The sequence below is a fragment of the Mastomys coucha genome, unplaced genomic scaffold, assembly GCF_008632895.1.
Source record: "Mastomys coucha isolate ucsf_1 unplaced genomic scaffold, UCSF_Mcou_1 pScaffold22, whole genome shotgun sequence".
Lineage (NCBI taxonomy): Eukaryota > Metazoa > Chordata > Mammalia > Rodentia > Muridae > Mastomys > Mastomys coucha.
In genome coordinates this window covers 21,736,057-21,757,084 of record NW_022196905.1, presented here as the reverse complement: position 1 = coordinate 21,757,084, position 21,028 = coordinate 21,736,057, and the positions used below count along the sequence as shown (strand labels likewise).

The 21,028-nt window shown below is 46.7% G+C and overlaps 1 protein-coding gene across 5 annotated transcripts in view; it reads right to left on the bottom strand.

Annotated features, from left to right (window-relative positions):
* Window positions 1-21,028, bottom strand: part of Tns3 (tensin 3) — a 238,778-nt gene that overhangs the window by 132,575 nt on the left and 85,175 nt on the right. For 4 of the 5 annotated variants that reach the window (XM_031339085.1, XM_031339080.1, XM_031339084.1 and 1 more), the window contains exon 4: window positions 17,858-17,896. The exons of the other annotated variant lie outside the window; for it this stretch is intronic. In XM_031339085.1, coding sequence (XP_031194945.1) covers window positions 17,858-17,896 — 39 coding nt within the window. The remainder of the gene's footprint in view (window positions 1-17,857; window positions 17,897-21,028) is intronic. 5 annotated transcript variants of the gene reach the window in all.

The following is a 21,028-nucleotide window of genomic DNA, read 5'->3' as shown; positions in this document are numbered from 1 at the left end:
CACACACACACACACACACACACACACGCACACACACATGCACACTCCATCTCAAAAACAAAGCAAACAACAACAGAACACTTAATGGTTTCATGAGGGTGGGCACAGGAGAGCACTTGTTTAGCCCACCTGTAAAATCTACGATTAACATGATTAAAATAATAAATTATAAAATGGTGAACTGCTACACACACCCCCAACCCTGGAGACTGTGGCAAAGTCTAATCCCAATGGCCAGGGCTAAAACAGTCCTTTAGGGGCTGGTGAGATGGCTCAGCGGGTAAGAGCACCGACTGCTCTTCAGAAGGTCATGAGTTCAAATCCCAGCAACCACATGGTGGCTCACAACCACCCGTAATGAGTTCTGACGCCCTCTTCTGGTGCGTCTGAAGACAGCTACAGTGTACTTACATATAATAAATAAATAAATCTAAAAAAAAAAAAAATTAAATTAAAAAAAATAAAATAAAAAGTCCTTTAAACATTCAGATCTTGAAGTCCTAACCCCAAGAACTAGGAATCTGACTTCAATTTGAAGAATTTAAATGGGGTCACTGGGGTAGCATCTTAATTCAAGTTCACTAATGTTCATTCAAAATGAGATTATGACAGACACAGACACACACACACACACACACACACACACACAAGGGTAATTGTATAAGGACACCCTGTGTGCAAGTCAAGAGAAGAAGCTGCAAAAGGAAGGAACGTGTTCATGTATCAGGTTCTGATATCCAGATACCAGACAATAGGAAGGAACTGCTTATTATTTAGGTCACATACACTGTTATTTAGATGACAGCACCCCGATTTGAGGAAGACATTATCTTTAAAACTCCCTATATTAAACTCTAGCAATCATTTGGAATGTGATTGATCAGCCAGTGTGCTCTCCTCCCTCCCAACATGATCCGGAAGGCCTGGACACACCCAATGTTCCCAACTCTGTCCGCTACCCTGTTCTCTTCTGCATAGATGTCATGAGCAGCTGAACCAGACCACTAGCTTAGTGTATGTTGAAGAAATACCTCATCCCCCACAAAGAGCCCCTTCTTCCTTCCCGAATGCTGCTTGAGGAGATCTAACCGCTGGAGTTCTGAAAGGACAGATGTGAAGGAAATTGTGCATCTCACTCCTGTGAGCTCTTCCCCCACCTCGCCACCTCCAACTCAGGGACTTGGAGTCTCTCTACTCTAACAGCTCCCACAGAAGGTTCTGGGTAATGACTCAGACGGCAAACCGACTATAGCTGCCTTCATAGAAGGCTAATGTATATAGGGCAGCTCACATCGCCTGCTCTTCTCGGTGCTTCTGTGCACAGCCGACTGTAACAAGGAGGAAGAGACACAGCCCCGTGCACTTCCCACATCTGGGATGTGGAACAGAGGGACACGAGGGAGGAAGCACATGTAAGACCTCAAATAGCATCTTCCGCATGGACAAATATGTCAAATGAGGAATCAGAGGACAGCTTGGCTAAAGGGCTCACAAAACCACACTGATGTTTCCTTGCAGTCCATTCTGTTGCTAGTGAGAAAGAATCTACCCCAAGCTCCAAAATCCAAATAAATGAGGTCACACCCAAACAGCCTCTCTAGGACTCCAACGGATCACTAACCTGTGGCTCCCCCCACTGATTCTCCCAGGCAAGTGCTACAGCCTAGCTCCACACTAGAGCTAGACCATACAGTCCTCTAATTCATTTCCTGTTGGCTTACAAATACACCAGGGTCTGCAATAGATAGCACAGAACATTTGTAAACTCCTGGGTTCCCAATGAGACCCTGAGTTCAAGACCACACTAAGAACCATAGTACTGGGCCGGAGAGATGGCTCAGCAGTTAAGAGCACGGACTGCTCTTCCAGAGGTCCTGAGTTCAATTCTCAGCAACCACATAGTGGCTCACAACCATCTCCAATGTAATCTGATGCCCTCTTCTGATATGTCTGAAAAAACAGCTACAGTGTACTTATATAAATATAATAAATTAAAAAAAAAAATAAAACCATAGTACCTATATTGTACTAGGTCTGTCCTCCTTAGGATGCCCACTAAGCCACACCCCTCAGCACCCCCTTCTCTTCAGATGGCCACTGTGGTGCCATGGCCAGGTCCTACATGAATAACACCAAAGAGAGGGATCCATGTAATCTTAAACTGCTTTCATTTCCCCTCACTGGACCAGGCCAACTCATCTCCACATCGAGTCCTCTCCAAGAAAAGGACAGAATTTTCCCATTGAAAAATAACTTTACAAGAGCATCTAGCTGGCCTGAAGCAAACATTTATTCAGATGCTATGGTAAATGTTTTCTGTGTAGAAAGTGTGGCCTGTTCTGGTGAAGCGTTCACGAGGAAGCCGGCAGGTCTCAGGGAGCTGCTTCAGTGTATGCATGTGTGCACAGAAGCATCTGGAGGACTATGTTCGTGTAGGTGAACATGCATGCAGTGTGCTGGGAAGGCCAGAGGCCAACCTTGGGTATAGCGGGCACCTCAGAAGCCTGGTATTTAAGACAGGGACTCTTGAAGGCCTGGAGCCCAGGCTGGATGCCTAGAGAGCCCTAGCAATCTGCTGATCTCTACCTCCGCAGTGCTGGGACTAAAATCATTTGCCACTCCACCAAGCTTTTTAATGTGGGTTTTAAGAACCAAACTCAAGTCCTCATTCTTACATGGAATCATTTTACCATCTCTTATGCCCTCCTTCCAGACTTCCAAGGTCAAATGTTTATATGTATCTCCTGGACAGCCTGGGCTCTGGGCTGGTCTATATCATTCACTTCCTGCCTTGTCTCCAGGAAGTTCAGGCCAGCTCCTGAAGCCCATAGAGGAACCCAGCTAACCACTCCACTGAAACCTACACTTATCCTCCCTGACATGGATGTCACCACACGAACCTGAAACATCTCAGCAGAGTGTGACAAGATAGGGACTTTAAGAAATGGAAGTAGTATTCTAAAAGATAAAAGTTACAGAAACTTCTGTTGTCATGGTTTCATTCTACTGTTCTTGTATCTGTTTGAATGAGAGTCTGAATAAAGCCTTGTGATGTGGATTGAATGTCTCTTTGGTTCCCCTTACAAAATAGGCCCTTCCTCTTCTTTTTCCAACACATGTTTAAAAGACCAGGATTGGGGCTGGAGAGATGGTTCAGCAGTTACACACTGACTTCTCTTTTAGAGAATCTGGGTTTGGGTCCCAGCATCCAATGGTGGCTCACAATCACGGGTCCCAGCACCCAATGGTGGCTCACAACCACCAATAGCTCCAGTTCCAGGGGATCTAGTGCCCTCTTCTGGCCTCTGCACATACCACTTATGTAAAACAAGCATCCATCAACCTTTAAAGGCTGGGCTTGTTTTTACCTAGTAGAATTTCTGGCCTCCAGCTGCAGCTGACTCCCGGGCACTATCTCACAGATCACAGCCCCTCATTTCCTGTCAGTTGCTCATGGATCTGTGCTGGATCTGATTCTTGTTCCATTTCTGGTAAGAACAGAGCAGGGGTAGGAGTGTTCTTCCTCCAAGGCAGCACATAACCCGCAGCCCACTTCCTCTTTGAGATAGTACAGGCCACTCAACTCAGCATAGAGTCGTCCCTTCATCCCTTCTTTGGAAACCCCAAGATACAATCCTACAAGAAAGGAAGGGTAGTCGAGGTGGGGCTCTCATATGCCAAGGCCCTAGGCTTAATCCCCAGTACAAAAGAAAGAAGAAAAAAGTTAAGTGATTACTTTTCTCTACCTATAAATTATTAAAAATGAGTTTCCTAGCATCGTGACTGTTATTTAAGTAACAATGTTTTTAAAGTAAGCTATGGATCAAAGTTGTGTGCCAACCAAAGGTAACAACAAAGCTAACTAACTGCTATCTCCACTTGGATCTAGGACTATCAGGTTCCTCTGAAGTCCCTGATCCTGCACCCCTAAGCCTGCTCTCCAGGTTTAGTTCATTCAGAAAGACAATCCACAAACAGTCCCCACATTTCTAAGGCTGGGTCCCAGTGCACCAGGGGAACACAGTTATAACAGGAACCACTATCTACAAGCTCCAGACTTCCTTAACACAGCAGCCTGTTGCTGGCAAAGCACTCAGGGGTGTCTGCTCTCTGTGGCCCCAGGGAACTGCTACAGACACCTGCTTTTCCAAATAGACTCTGCAACCACAGAAGGTCACAGTCAAGGTGGCCTACCCCTACACATCAAGGAAGCAGGGTAGAAAGAGGCCACCAGAGCCACATGTCAGTATGGCTCTCAGACTGGCCACTGATACAAATTCAGGGGACAGTGCATGGTATCTTGCTGGACATACCTTTTGAAGGTAAAACACCCTCAAGACCACTGAAATACTAAGCCATTAGATGTCACACATGACTGGGAGTCTTTAGTGTCACCAGGCTATACCCTAAGAGCTTTCCAATTCAAGGAATAACAATTAAGTAAGGTGTCCAATCGAATTGGATAGGACCTATGGCTGAAGACACCACACACTTTAGTCATAGCACATGGAGAAATGAGGTAGGTGCTGATCAGGAAGTTCCTTCCAGCTGGCTAGTTTTCACAGTATTAGACTGGAAGGTACTATGTAGGCTTTGGGGGCGGCAGCCCAGGGGCATCAGCTTAGTTTCTTGTGAACCCTGTGAGCTACAATAATGTCCCTGGTGAGGCAAGATCTGCCCATGGGTGCAACAGTAACAAGGATGTTGCTTTTGCTTTCTAATTAAAGTTAAGGCTTGCACCACAGGCTGAAAGACAGTACGGAGAGTAAATCTGTAAGCCTGGCCAAGAGCTTACAGCTGGGAGCGCACAGGCCCTAGAGGAAAACTTAGTATTTTTCTATTAAAACAGACATAATTAATCAACCGTCTCTAAATTCAGATCTCTCTACTCATAGATCAGTCCGGCTCTCAGACTTCATCGGAGGGGTCTCTGTGCAGTGGACACTGGCTAGCCCAGAAACTCACAATGCGTCCAAGTACACAGAATGGATGTCAGTGGAGTCGTCAAACACAGCTGGGACATCTATAACACTCAAGGCTCAGGAACCACTGCAGAAGGGTGAGGGAGTAGAATGATTATAAAAGCCAGGGAGTTGGGGAGGTCTGGAGCGAGAAACAGTATCCTCTGGATATAAGAGTAGAGAGTGGTCCATGAGCTCCATCTCTAACTGGGGTGCTCCAGGGAGATGATGGCATCTGGGTAAGGGAAAGCCATATTTTTTAAGGGTATGGCCCCTGGTAGGTTGATAATGCTACAGTGGATGGCCCCACACATGCGCATGTGTACATGTGCATGTATGTGTGTATGTGTATATATGTGGGTATATATGTGTATATACATATTATATATGTATATATGTATAATATGTATAATATTATATAAACAAATTGGACCTCACAGGTTATTTTAAAAAATAATAACAAGAGTTTGAAGGGGACAGGGAGGTGATTTAGGTCTGGGAGGGGCTGGGGAGGAGGAAAGTGAAAATGATCAAAATACATTATATGCAATTCTCAAATAATTAGTAAAGGTTTAGAGCGGAAAAAAATCCAAAGCAAATAAAAATTTGATTACATCCAGTAGTCACATGTCCGGCTGCCGGGTGGAGAGCCAGGCACGAGCTCCTCACAGCTGTGGCAGTACCCGCTGGGCGGTATTGGAGCAAAAAGGATTGGGAAGGATGACCCACGTCCTGCCAGAGGTCTGGTACTCTGGGCAATGGACGCGAGTGTCTGTCTGTGCCCACTCTGCTGGATGGGCATCTGTATCCCAGTCCTGGGAGAGCAGGGGGGAAATAGCTGAGGGAGTCCTTGGGTCTCATGGAGGCTAAGGACACAAGTTATAGCTCCTTGGGAATCTCAGGCAACACTGGACCCGACAGAGGAGCTGAGAATGAATTGGGGGCCCCAGAGCAGCTCAGTCCACCCTAAGGCGGAAAGGGAGAGAGGGGGCAGGGAAAGGAAGTGGCTGCCCAGTGGATCAGGCACGAGCAGGTGCATGAGAGTTCTCGGTCTGGTCTCTCGGCTACAAACGCTGGACCCACAGCATGGTTATAATATGTTTTATTATAGAAAGGAGAGAGAAGAGATAGGAAAGTAGGGGCTGGCCATGTGGAGAGAGAGGGAAGGGAGGAGAAAGTAAAGATAAGAAGAGAAGAGGCTAAGAGGGAAGGGAGAGAAGAAGAGGAAGAGAAGAAGAAGAAAGGAGGGGGCAAAACTGCCCTTTATATGGTGAGCTGGGCTACCTGTCTGTGTGGCGGGGCATAATTGGCTGTGGTCAGTTGACTGGGAGTGGAGTCCCAGAATGCTGGGAGCTTGAGGCATTGTCTATGCCATAGAGAGCACAGGCTAAAGGAGTTGAAAGGCTCGTGGAACCAGCTATCTGTGTCTGGGAGCGTGGCTTTTATTGTTCTGTCCCTTGTAGAAACTCCTGCTGGATGGCCAAAAATAAGCCTTTCGAAACTTAGAACACAGACTGCTTTTCATGGTCCCACAGTCACAGTTCTGTCAACAACCACACATGGCCACTGTCTTCAATGGCCCCACATTAACATGCATGGCTGTGGAATAAAGGAAATGAAATCCCATTGACCAACTTGTCTGGCTTACTGCAGGGCCAACTAGCCACCAGATTTGGCAGCATTCCAGTCACTCAAATCCCTGCTTCCGGTGAGTTCCTCCAAAAGAGGCTGGCTATGGCACCCTGGGGACTCAATATTTAAGAGGAGGTCAATATTTAAGAGGAGCCAGCTTTGGAACTGGTCCCCAGGGAGCCAGAAGAGAGGAAAGGGTAGAGAGTTAAAGACAAGAGCTGTCACCCTGCCAGCCTCCCTCCTCTATCAGCCCCAAATCTACAGACACAGTGAGAGGACAGGATGGTAAGAACCAAGCAATCACCTCAAGTGTATCCAGGGTATGCAGCCCAGTGTGGGCATTTAATCATTAGCTAGGGCTTTGTGCTCCCTTTGTGCGTAAGCTGACACCACCAAAGGTCAACATGTCCTGGCCTTGCCTCACAATCCCTCCACCTGCAGAGGGAGGACAAAAGCTCAAACAAGAACCAACCTGGCTTTCAAAGACCGGTGACAAAGGCAGCCACCCTGCCTTTGGGAGACTGGCACTGTTGGGTACATCTGTAGGGGGATTTTCCACTTCCCAGTAGGACTTGTGCTAAGACATAGCTCCCGGCTACAGATGACAGTGCTTGGCTTCCAGGAACCTCCTCTCTGGGACTGCCTTTCCCAGAAACCCAGAAGCCTAAAACCCTCACAGTTGGACACAGTCAAAAGATGGATGTTATTTTAGGTGTGGGAGGGGATGGTGAAATCAAAGAAAAAGAAGGATCAAAGTCTGGCTTGTGGTTGGATGGGAGGAGCTACAGATTTCCCAAAGATCTGTGCCTCCAAGGTCACCACATCACGGATGTTTTAGAAGAGAACTGAAACAAGACACTGACGAACAAAGATCTGAGCTGAAGTCAGACATCCCAGGGAAGCATCCATGAACACTGGCCCAGCCCTGACTGGCCTACCAGCATCCTGATCACAGCATCACTGTGGCTGGCCTACCAGCATCCTGTTCACAGCATCACTGTGGCTGGCCTACCAGCATCCTGTTCACAGCATCACTGTGGCTGGCCTACCAGCATCCTGATCACAGCATCACTGTGGCTGGCCTATCAGCATCCTGCTCACAGCATCACTGCTGACTACATAAGGAACTCCTGGGAGTTTGGCTTCGCTGTCCTTCCCTGGAGAAAGGGGTGGACGGTTCTGCCCAATACCTATGACAGACCATAGGCAAAGGCTGCTTCTCAGTTTCCATGGGTGAATTATCAGTTCTCTTCCTGGCCTGGGCCTCATGCAGAGCCTCTCTGACTCCATTCTATTCCTACATACTATTCCTAAGAAGACTATTTCACTGCTCTGCAGCCAGAGTAGCTTCTTCTCCCATCAGTCCATAGTTGTCCAGAGAACAATTAAGCAATATGACAATGTTCCCAGAGCATTGGCTTCCTGAGGCTACTAGAACAAGAACCCGGCACTGCACACCTCAAAACCACAGGTATATGTTTCTTCCCACATATGGGGCTAGAATAAAAGGCTGAGGAGTCAGCAGGGCCAGATCTCAAGACTGGTCCTGTCTCTTGCGTCTTAACATAACCATGCAGCCCTGGCTGGGAACCTGGTTCTTGTAGACACATTGCTTCTATCTCTGCCTCTATCATCACAAGGACTTTTTCCTGCACATCTCCATGTGTGAATGCAAGCCCATCCTCACCCCGCATGTTCACATTCCCTGAGTCACAGGTCTGAGATAGGTGTGACTGTTAAGGAAACATCATTTTGAGTTTCCTACAACCCTCTAACTTCCCAGTAAGAGCCAAGCTATGGGGAGATACAATCCTCACACTGGCTACCCATCTATTGGGACAATGGAATCAGACATCAGGATTTGAATTTTTCTAGGAATCGCATGCTAGAAGAAATGTCTGAAGCCTGGTACCAGCCAGCGGGGAAGCTAGTCTCATAAAGAAATTTCACACAGTTCTGACTTCTGATCAGACTCCACTGTAGAAGACACTGGAGCCCAGACAATGATGGGCCAGTGATGACAGGACCACGCCATGACCAAGACTGCCTAGTTACACAAACTCTTGCACTCTATTAAAGCTTCATGCCAGTTCAAGAAGGCAGACTCGGTAGTCACTGAACCTCCTGATTTTTTCCTCTCCCTGGTATGACTATATTGGAAAATAAATCTCTTTCTGCTTTTCTGCATCACTTGTTTCTTTAACTGATTTACTGAGGACCAGTGGCTGAACCTAAGCTGTTAGGGCTGCGGGACCAGACTCTGACTGGAACAGTAATACCAGTATAGAGTGTGCTCTGGAACCCCCTATTTGTTCTTCCCACCACACACATGTCCTTTAGGGGAAAAGTCAGGTGTGAGCTCGATTGTGGGGGGCAACTGTGGGGTCACCCCTCATCACTAATATATACCTCATTCTCTTCAAGTCAGTGACAGGTACAGGGAGGTAAGAGCACTTCAAAGCCAAGCTGAGAAGAGGAGCATCTAAGAGAAGTTCAGGACTGTGGTTTTAAAGCCTGTCCACCCACAACCACCCATATCTTAAGAACGATGATATCCAGGCTTCCCTGAAGCCTACAGGATGCTGTAGAAGCTAGGAAAGGAGTCAGTAAGTATGTAATGAATGTGTCTCCAGCAGCCAGCCCAGACAGCCAAGCTGATCTGTGTGGCCCTGGAGGATCTGCCTGCTACTACAGAGTGTGAACAACTCTGGGGACACAGAGTCCTGCCTAACTCAGGATTCTGTGCCTCCTTGGACTCACTGAAACCCAGCTACCTGCAATCTATACTAGCCCTTGCTGGGAAGAGACAAAAATGAGTCACATTGTGATGCCTACACTTTAGGGAAGTAGAGAGGGCTGGAAAACCAGAAGGGACCAGTTGGTAAGAAACAAGCCTGAGGCTCTTCCCCAGCAAGGACCAGTGTTCCTCAAAGGCCTGCTGACCTCACACCTTCCCACTTTCCAGTTGTGACTTCAGGTAAGTTGCACAGGCCTGGACATAAGCCTGCTTCCCTGGCTTTGCTCATCCCACCCCAATCTGCTCAGTTCCCCCAGATCCTCTGTCCCCAAGGGTTCCCTGATTTCCACCATCTAATGCTGCATGTTCACCTCAACCACATTCTGGAATAGTTGAGGGTCAATGTGAAATCCACAGTTATTTTTACCATTGTGGTAGATGCATAATTGAGGCTTCCCACAAACAGGAAATCCAACATCTATCCAGTTCCTAGACGTACATCATGGACACCATAAAGAGGCCACTGCAGAAGATGCCCACAAGCTCTGGAGAACAAGACTACCCACTCCATTGTCCTGGATTACTGGTCACCCAGCACCTGTTCACCAAACTCCCAATATTCAACAGATGAAAACCTTGAGTGGCTTTGAAATCTGTTACTGCTAAATTACAAGAGAATAAGAGAACCATTAAAGTAAGCTCTTTCCATTCCTTTGGAGTGCCTCCTCATCCACTTGGTGGACAATTATTTTTGAAATAACTCAGTACCTAGGAGAGACTCTACCATGACCAGTGGTAGAAATGCACAGACGAAAGGAAACCCTGAGCAGATTTCTAAATAAGTCAGTCTGCTCTTGTGTTGATCTCATTTCTCTGTGTGGTTGGAGGAACTAAGCAAACCTTACTGAACTAGATGCCAACATACCACACTGTGCACATATATGCTCACACACACACCCCTCATGTACACCATGCATGAAGACATATACCACAATACATGCATATCTTGAATTACAACAATCCAGAACATCATTTCACTCTTAAAAAGCCTGCTTTGGGAAACCTCCATTCCCAGCTTCTATAGACCCTGACTCCTGATGTCACATTTCACAGATACAGCCTATTTGCTTTGCTCCAATTAAACAAAACAAAGCAAAGCCTTTATGAGTTCAAAACTGTACTGTGTAAGCTCTCCTCCTTGCAGCATGAGAAACAGCAAACGTTCATACACCGTGTATGAACCCAGCAGTAGCAAGAGCTGTGCACCTGCGTGTACACCTGCGCCTGCACCTGCACCTACGCATGCACCTGCACCCTGCAGCTGGTACTGCCCTGAAAGTCTCACAAATACAGCCCTGGGAAGGCAGGGACCCAGGCCAGGCCTCCTTTATGAATGGAGCCACCCTGTAAGCAATAAGGTACTGAGCTAGCTGCACCCTCTATTCCTTACAGGAAGCATGTGATGGGCATGGTCCCCCCTAGAAGCTCCACAGAAAAAGCTACTCCCGCATCTGAGCTCAGGAATCCATTGTGACTAACACAAACCTGCCTTGGACAGCACTTGAAGTAAAAGCAACAAAAACACATGCTTTGTCTCTGAGCTTCAGTGGAAAGCTGTCAGGCTACGTCTAGAGCATGGTTGTGTCTCTGTAGGACAATCTGATCCTGGTGACTACCAAGAGATGTATACACCTGTCTAACAGCGCTACCCTGTCCCAGGCTTCTTGTCCTCTGTCTCCAAAGAGGATCCACTGGACACAAAACATTGCATGACCTCCATACCCTTCCCTTCCGGAAATAGAAGATTTCTCTGAAGCTCATCAGACTGGTTCTCCCCGTCAGGCAGCAAAACAGTAAGATAACAAAATAAAGTCAACAGCAGAACCACAAAATTAAAAGACTTCATTGTCCTCTCCAACTCAGGGAGCAAACAAAGCCAGCTCAGCCCATCAGCCTGGGTGTTCTGTATGGGGTGAGCAGCACTGAGAATTTCCGCTGTGTTTATATGTTTGTTTTGTTGGTTTGTTTTGTTTTTTTTTTGTTGTTGTTGTTGAGACGAGTCTCGTTAGGTACCACTCACTGGCTGTCCTGGAACTCCCTGTGTAGACCAGACTGGCCCCAAACTCACAGAAATCTTCGCGTCTCTGCCTCCCAAGAGCTGGAAAGCTATAGACCCACAGGAAAAGTGGTTATGCACCATTTTGCAGAAGAGTGGGACTTTTATGCAAAGGAACTCACATCACATCATAGGACTCTGTCACCACCTAGACAGGACCACATTTACTTACCTTAGTATGTCACTTGAAAGTCCTATTACATTCTGTGCCTATGTGTACTTGTGACCACATACATGTACATGTATGTATACATGTATACACAAGTCTGCAGAACAGCTGAGTTGCAGACCCTGCCTCTAAAGAACCTGTTACCTCTCTTGTCACTGATGTTCCCGCTGCCTACGATAGACAGAAACAGACCATAAAACCACCAATGCCCCTCACTGTTCTAAAAATGACATTGCCCTATCCACACACTGCCTTGGGTCCTGATGAAGTTACAATGACACAAACCTTTGACTACTACATGACAGCCATGGGTCAGGACCTTTCCTACCACCTGGGTCAACATCCCTACAATGTCTTACACAAATATGTTCTCTGCTTTTCCCCTCCTGACAGACAAAATACAAGCCTCCAGCCAGGCTTTGTGGCATAGGCCTGTAGTCCTCACTGTTCCAGAGGCTGAGAGAGGAAGATCACAAGTTCAAGGCTAGCCTGTACAACTTAGTGAAACCCTGTCTCTAAGTAAAAAATGGGTAAAAGGTTCTATCTTTACACCCTTTTGTAGCTCTGTGAAGGAGTACTCGCATAGCCTGTACAAAACCCTGGGTTCAATGTCACACACACACACACACACACACACACACACACACACACACACACAGCCCATAATTGAGGCTTCCTTTTCACACAGGCTCCCAGAGAACTCGTGGCCCACCCACCATGCTTGCTTCATCAACAACATCATCACTTACAAAGAGAGGTTCTGCTTCCATCTCCTAGTCTCTCAACACACCAACTAACACTTTCAGTTCATATATTACGCCAACCTCTCACATCCTACTTTTCTAAGCCAGAAGGACAAACAGGCTGTGCTATATCAGCAAAGGAACAGGAGACCAAGCATCGCAGGTCAACACCTGGCAGCCATTCCAAAGATCTTCCTCCCAATCATGAAGGCACCTTTGTTCCCACACACAAATAGACCTGAAAGGCAACAGTGTCCCTAGAGCCAGTCCCTGATCAAAGGCTGTCACTTAGTCCATCTGGTAAGGCTTATCATGCCCTTCTTACTGTCCAGGACAATGAAATGTGCCACAGCGATTCAAACTTCACTCCCCAAGCCTGCAGCGAGACCGGGCAGCTCACAGAGTTCAAATATGCTAGACGAAGTGAACTCTGCAGGTTCACACCTACCAAACAGAGGCAGGCAGCGCAGGAGGAAGGTGGATAACAGGCCACCAGTCAAGGACCGAGCAGGAGGACAGGTGGTGTAGACGTCAAGACCAAGCAAGGCACAGGCAAGGCAGGCAAGGCAACCTCAGAAGCCGACTGCCAACTACAGCTGTGAATGGCATATCCAGAAGGCATGCAGGCCACCTGCGCCCCATGCTGGAGCCATGCTGAGTGACAGAACATGAGTCACCAGGACCCCTAATGTCACATGCGGAGGGAACCAGAAGTATCTCAGAGGGACACCTCATGAGTCAGCTCAGGTGACACTGGGACCAGAGGTACTGTGAGAGTGCTCAGGAGACGTGGACACTGGAACCTCTGCTTGTCACGTTCGTCCATGAGCAATGAGCCTTTAGAGTGTCTGCAGCCACTGCTTCCAGGATGTTCATCCCACAGACATGTTCTGCAAACTCATGAGACCGTCACCAGCCCTGAACAGGAAACACAGTAGCCCTAAATAACCATTAATTTCCCTTCCACTTTTACTAAGTGGGCAGTTTTGCACAAGACAGCTCCTTGTTTTACAAATGTGTTACACCAAACATTAGATGCAGCATTGTAACCATGCTGGCAGGAGGGAAGATATTCTAAAGAGCCCAGAGGGCCCCTCCCTTTGCCTATCAGACTACAGAGACAATAGTCCCCAAAGAACTGGAATTTTTCCCCAGGAAACTCATGCTGGGAGAAGGCCTAAAGTTAAAGCCTGGTGCCAGCCAGAGGACAACTGTCTCCCAGGAAGAGTTCATGCAGTTCTGGCAACATCAGACCACCTTGTAGGAGAGAAGAGGCCAAAGATGATGAATAGAACCAACTTTGACCAGGACTGCTCAACTACGTCAACCTGTGTTTAAACCTAAACCTATCAGTGCCCATGAAAACAGACTTACGGGAAGGGCGATACGAGACCTCTCTGAGCACAGTTCCTTTCTCTGGTTTCTCCTGTTATTTGTCTCTTTAATTGACATGTTGGGGATGGGTGGCCAAGCCTAGCTTGTTAGGGCTGCTAGGGCCCAAGCTCTAAGGACTCCAGCAACAGACTCAGTGAGGATGACTTGTCTCAGCGCACACACAGCTGCAGGCAAAGAAGCCGGTGTCTGAGTGTCCTTGGGAAGCTTCTAGACTTTGCTGAGCCTTAGCAGTGACCTCACAGGCCAAGTATCAGGTACAGAGGAAGTACTCAATGAATGACAGCCAGAACATAACCAGTTCTTAGGTAACCTGACCAGTCACATGGTCTAAGTGCCCTCACAGTGACATCTGAAAGTGTGTTCGAGCCAACATAACTTCAAGGGCCAAGGCCAGAGAATTCTCAGCCCATGCAGGGCCAGGAGTGCAAGGAATATTAGAACTTACAGTAAAGTTAAGGCCAGCTGACCCCTACTGCATAGCCTACCACATGTGCATGTGTACATTCAATCATGCACAGTCCACAATAACTGATTTTAAAAAAAAGAGGAACAGCCATGAGATAGATCTATTTACTACACTATAACATCTGTAGCGTATATTCCTACTTACTTATTTTTAAGATTTTCAACCTAATTTTTTACCACATATAAATGTTTGATTGCATGTATATATGTGCATTCGGTATGTATGGTACCTAAGGAGGCCAAAAGAGGGTGATGGATCCCTGAGATTTAGTTGGAGTTATGGGTGGCTCTGAGCCACCGTGTGGGTACTAAGAATCAAACTCAGGTCCCCTGCAAGAGGAGCCAGTGCTCTGAACCACTGAGCTATCTCTCCAGACTCCTTGTTCATTTCTTAAGGTTAAATATAAAACAGCCTTAGGCAGGTTTTCAGGGGCTCTGGCTACCACAGGAGGTGAGAGAGCCAGCCTGCCTCAAAAGGCTTTCTATAGGGACAACACACTAAGGCAGAAGGTCGTGGCAATGATGTCCTGACACCAGGTAGCCTCAGCTAATGTGTGTGTTTGAGGGTTAGCTGCTAAGCAAAGGAGCTTAAAACATTTTTTTAAACTAAGCATCAGCTATGCCATTATAGTTGGCTACTCCACTACAGTTTATGTAAATACCACCTAGCAGGGTAACTCTCAGAATGTGCTTCCATCATTAAGGAATGCATATTGTATATTTATGAATGAACATATATACATATGTTCATGAACACATACACACACACACACACACACATATTATAGGTTGCCATGGTGCTGTTTGTATTCTGATGTCAATTCTGTTTCCTCACGAGGGGCTGCCCCTACAAGGAGTGAGTCACATACTCTGGTGACTTCTGTGAACCTTCTCCCCATCTTAGTGGTTGGGCAGTAGAAGGGAAAGGTAGAACTGGGGGTTTTAGAGTGTGGAGGAAGAGTAAGGACAGGGAAGAAGAAGGAGGAGGAAGAGGAAGGAAGATGGAGCAGAACCACACGGAACAGAGAAGCTGTAAGTAGAAAGGGTTCTCATAGCTGGGGAATAGAGTATTGTAGTGGTAGATCTGCCCAATCTAGGCATGCAGCTTATACATTTGATAACTGAGTTGTGTGTTTTCACATGGGTTGATTGGGGCTAGAGATTTACTACAGCATGTGTATATGTATATATACAACCAAGTACACATAAACACATCTACAACAGACACAAATAGTATACATATACAAGTTACACAAGTACACACATGCAAATTCACAAGCATAGCGATCAGTAATCATACACAGTATACACAAACAAAGGGAAAGTATAAACAAATAAATACTACATTTACAAACATAATACATATTCATACAAATGTAACAAATACATGTGTAATACATATACTCATAGAAACATACTAATAGGTATGTATAATGCATACATCTATATACCCATACACTTATAACGAATGAATGCATAACACACCTGTAGATGTTGCTCAAGACCCTGAGTATGCAGTTCACAGACAAGTAAAGGGGAGGGGGTGGCAGTGTCCCTAACAGTCCTGAGACCAGCCTGGGCAGCCTGGCTGTGAGCCTGTGGTACTCTGGCCTTGGTACTCCATCATGGTCTTTACAGTTGGTAGAAATCCTTCTGATGACCTCAGATGCACAGCTTACATTCCCAGAGGGAAAAGACCTGTGACAGCACTCAAAGGAGTAGGAGCACAACACACATCCTGTGAATGAGACATCATGTAGATGCTAGGAACCAAACTCAGGTCCTCGGCCAGTGCTCTTAACCACAGAGCCAACCCAACATCCCTTTTCTTTCATTTATCTGCCAGCTAGGTCATGGAGCACCACCATCTGCTGCACGCTCTTGTCTACTCCAGTAGGTCTACAGTATCAGGTTTAAAACCTGATCATGGACAAGAGGCATTATGACTCCAAAGAGAGTTTGTCTTCTGGAGATTTCAGTCAGTTGTGGGCATCTCCTAACTCAAACGTGTTCCAGATTGATCTCTGCTAAGTCTGTGGAGAGATCTGTGTGCTTTCTTTATTCAGGCATAAAGGTGCCCTAAGAAATATTTCGTTATAGCTAACACTGAGATTGAACATTATTTCCTGGCCTTCACAGTGTTTCAATAATTCTATAGATTTCCTAGCTGTAATTAGCTGGGAATTTTTACTAAGAAGCTGTCTTACCAAACAGGGTGTCTCAAGAGTTAGAGACAGCAGTTAGGCACTTATTATCAGAGCAGTCTCACACAAAAAGAAAAACTATTTTACTGCCAGTGAGAAGCTAGAAGTTGTAGGGCTCCCATCACTAATTATTTATGTTACAGCCAAAAAATGCTAAAATACGACCTTCAGCTACTTGCCTCAGACAGACCCTGAGAGTTTATCTTAGGGCTGCCAGGACAACCTAGCCCAAGAAAAAAGACACCAATGCTCCTCCACCTGGCTGTTTAATTTTACTGACCTTGATGTAGCCATCTCCTGCCTATGTGACTTCTATAGTTTTCCCTGTTTTCTATATACTATATAAGCCTAATTTCTACTTTGTACAAATTACATTCAATTACAGCACTCCCTTGTGTCTATTTCTGTTTGTCATTTCTTCGCCAACGCCTTGTCTACCTGACTAAGACCCTGTTCCCCACACGGGTAGAGGGAGGCCCAGACTGGCCAGCCCGTGGCAACCATCCTCACTGAAAACAGAAGGAGACTGAGGCTCAGCAGGGATACTAGGATCTGAGCCTGGCATCTCCAAGAACAAGGCCGGTGCCACCTCTCAGCTGAGACCTCAGAGAATGTTCTGCCACCCTACAAGACAGACAGGACCAGCCTCATATCTAGAGACCTCTGGGCTCCGTCCACAAAGACACAATGGTAGGAAAACAAGCAAAGACTCTAACTGAGCCACTGGGTGCTACATATGGGAAACAGGGTGGTGTCATGACCCCATCTAGTTTGCAAAAGTCAAGCAACACACATGAAAGGCACCTTGCTGGAGGTGGCAGGCTGTTTTCCCTCACAAGTGAGGCTGGGACAGTGTGTCCTCCCCAAGCAACCCCAAGTGGCATCACAGGGGCCTCCTCAGGGCCACTCCTGACTGGTGGTAACAAGGCTGCCTGTCTCCTACCTCCTAGTTCACAGGCCTGCTGCAGGTTAAGAAGTCACTAGAAACAAAGAGCAGGTTGCCATGGCATTCAGAGCAGGACCCAGTAAGGAGCAAAGGGACACTACATTCACCCTATGACACGTCACAGAGAAAGTGTTGTTATGTTTCCTTTCAGTGAGATAAAAACATGGTGCATGCCACCCTGGGACACTGCCACTGCCACTGTCAACAACTCAGCACCTTAGGTCAGGGGTCCAAGCCCTAAAGGTAAATGCTACTGATCCTACAGGTTGAACTCATTTTGTACACCATACTGCCTTGAACTCTGCCTGCCTCTGACTTCTAAGTGCTGGGACCACCACTTAGGTGGGTGGACTTTTTCTACCTTAACAAAAACAAAGGAGAGTGGCTTTCTACCCTCTAAGTGGGAGAAATCCAAGAAAGGCAAACAGCCTGTGCAGAGACCACCCTGGCTGATCATACCAAAGTCCCAAAGGAATCTGAGAGTCTTACCTGGTCCAGGTGCACTTGCACAGAGCAGGGAGTCGCCACCTTAAACAAGGAAAAGAAACATGAACAAGGGGTTCTCAGGCAGCAGGCACGGGACCCAAAGCGGTTCCCAGAGGCTGGGGCTGTGTCAGAGTACCTGGAGTCAACACGATCCACATTCTGCTAACTCTGAGGAAGTTCGAGTCCTTTCCGGGAATTTTAGGAAAGAAGTAATGACACATCCATCCAAAGAAAAAAAAGAATTTTTTTTTTTGAATCTGCACCATCATTCATAAAAACAGTTCACCTTGAATGTCAAGCAACCAGTCGGTGTACCCCGGTGTACCCCAGATGAGTCCTTCATCATTGGGGATCAGGTAACGTGGGGGCCAGAGAAAGTGGAGGGTTCTGCAGGGTGGTTTCAAGCTGCCTCGAGTGTAAACATTCACATTTACGGATTTTTTTTTTCTCTACAAAATGGGCTCCTTTCTCTAGAACTATCTATGCATGTGAAACTGAAAACATAGTCTAAATATATCTATTCCTGAGACAGAGGAAAGGACTCTCCCAGAGTCAGCTCACTAAGCTTCCATGGAAAAGCAGTAAAACCTCAAGCTAAGAACAACACCTTTCTTTCAGGGCAGCTGCCAGATGACATGTGCTCAGGCAGAGGCTGCTGTGTCCTGAGCTAAAGTCCCTGTGTGAGTCAAGACGTTGAAAAGACGGCTTCGTCTTTGTCCGGGAGGACCTTGATCCTGTAACACATATTACTCCCCAGCTTTCTCCAGGCTGGCCCATGTTAGACCCCCTGGGTCACCCCACCCCCACCCTCTACTCTTAAAGATTTTTCTAGAACCATGGAAAGGAAGGCTGCTCGGTCATGGTGCTTTCCACTTTGGAGCAGTAGGTAGCAGTACGACCTTGGTCTCTGATGTGGACACTATTTATAGGCCTTTTGCTTATCTTGCTCAGTAAGTTTCCCAAGAGCTATGTGACACACAGCCACTCATCTGTCTGGGACACGCCATTACTCCACCAGGATGCTGACTCATATTCTTGGCAGAGAGCGGGTTCCTTTGCTTCGCACTCTCTCTTCCCTCTAACTACCTCTTCATCTCCTCTGTGCCCACACGGCGGCTGACAGCAGAAACACATACTTTGAATTCATGCGCTCTCAGTTTCCCCCTGTACATATTAGATTTTGATGGGTGGCTGGGGGAAGAAGCCAACAAATAAACATAAAGTCAAAACTAACCCATGGCGTTGGACACACAGGGAGCTGGTGCTAGAACCCTATGGGCCAGTGATTGGGGGCCAGTGATGGTGCCGAACAAGGGGAACTCATGGTTAATAAAGAACTATGGTTCGCTCCACTCCAGTAAGCTTCCACTGGGTGCACAGGCATCCTGGTGCCTCGTGACATAGTCATGCTGGTAAGGAATGTCTGAGCAATCAGTCTCTGCCTTTAGGATGTCACCTGTATTCCACAACACACACTACTACTCATCGGTAAGCAGAATAGGTAAGCAGAATAGGCCTGACCAGACATGAAGAGACACAGAGGCGCATTATATGTACACCGCTAAGTTGAAGTAACCAACCTGAAGATGCTACCTTCTGCATGGTTCCAACTGTGACATTTTAGAGAATGGGAAGTTATAGAAAGAATAAAATATGTGTGGTTGTCAGGGGCTGAGGGAAGAGAAGAGGAAGAAGAAAAACAGACAATGTTGAGAGCGGTTGAACTGATCTCACCCGTACTGTCACAATGGGCACATGGCACTAACAACAGTCCAACCCCACAGATGGACCAACACCCCAATGAACTCCCTGTGTAAATTATAGGCTTGTGGACTTTGGTTAACAATGTATTGATGTTGACGGACCAAGTACTACGCATTAGACAGATTTTAAATATACTAAATACATGCTTTATTTTCTATAAATTGAAAACTGTCCTAAGTATAGCTTATCAGTATTTCAAGTAACTGACCAGAAGCATGTGTGGGAGGAATTCCTACACCATACCAGAAACTCCAGTTTAAAAACAACGGTTAAGGGCTGGACATGGGCACACATCCTTAATCTCAGAATCTGGGAAATAAGAGGAAAAATCTGTCAGTTTGAAGCCAGCCTGATCTACAAAGAGTTCAGAACAGAGGATACATAGGGAGACCTTGTTTAAAAAGTCTCTCTCTCTCTCTCTCTCTCTCTCTCTCTCTCTCTCTCTCTCTCACACACACACACACACACACACACACACACACACACACACACACGAGGGGAGGGGTGTCTTCTATATCCCACATTCCCCTATAAACAGGTAGTGTGCAGTGTACAGCTCCAGGGACTACAAATTGAGACATAAGCTCTGTGATCAGATTACCGAGGTCCTAGACAAACCATCTACAATCAAAAAAACACATCAAGATATGTCCTTCCAATGTAGCTACAACCAGATATCAGGACGAGAATAACCTGGATACAATCAGTATTTCCAGTTTATTTCTGCTTGTTTAGAGCAAGGACAGTAACTGACCTCGGTCAGAACTACGTTGCCTCTCTCAGGATGCTCCCATTCTTGGTTCATGCCAGTGAACCTGGCATTAAGAAACACCTAGCAGCAGCCCTGTGATTGGGCTCCTTGGTTATCTTTGTGGGCTTGTAGATTCCAGCTGTCATCCAACCTGTCTAGAAAGGAGGGAACAGTTTCTCCACGTTTCTTTCTACTCACTGGAGCCCACAAAGCTCTGAGGCTCAATCACTACTGTTCTTGCTCCTATGGCCTGTGGACCCACCTGCCCACCTCCCCAGCTTCATCTCTTGAGGATAAAGAGACAGTGAGAACAGGATGAAGATAGAGTAAGAGCAGGCAGTTGTCCAGCTGACAGAATGAGGAGATAGCTTGTCTGCCCGAGGTCCAGATGAGGATGGCACCTCATATTCTTCATCTTCATGCTTGTTCTTCATCTTCAGGTGCAACTCTGACCTAATACTCTCGTCCTCTGTCCCTTGGCATGTCACTGAGCCAAACACTGTGGGCCCCAGACATCTCCCCATCTCAAGATATCCATCCAAGGCTACAAGCTGGGCTGAAAACTGAGTAGCAGACACCAATGCAGGGCACTGGGACAAGGGCCCGCCCAGTGCCAACCTTTCCTTGGGTACGCTTCTGCCAATGGTTCTACTCAGGAA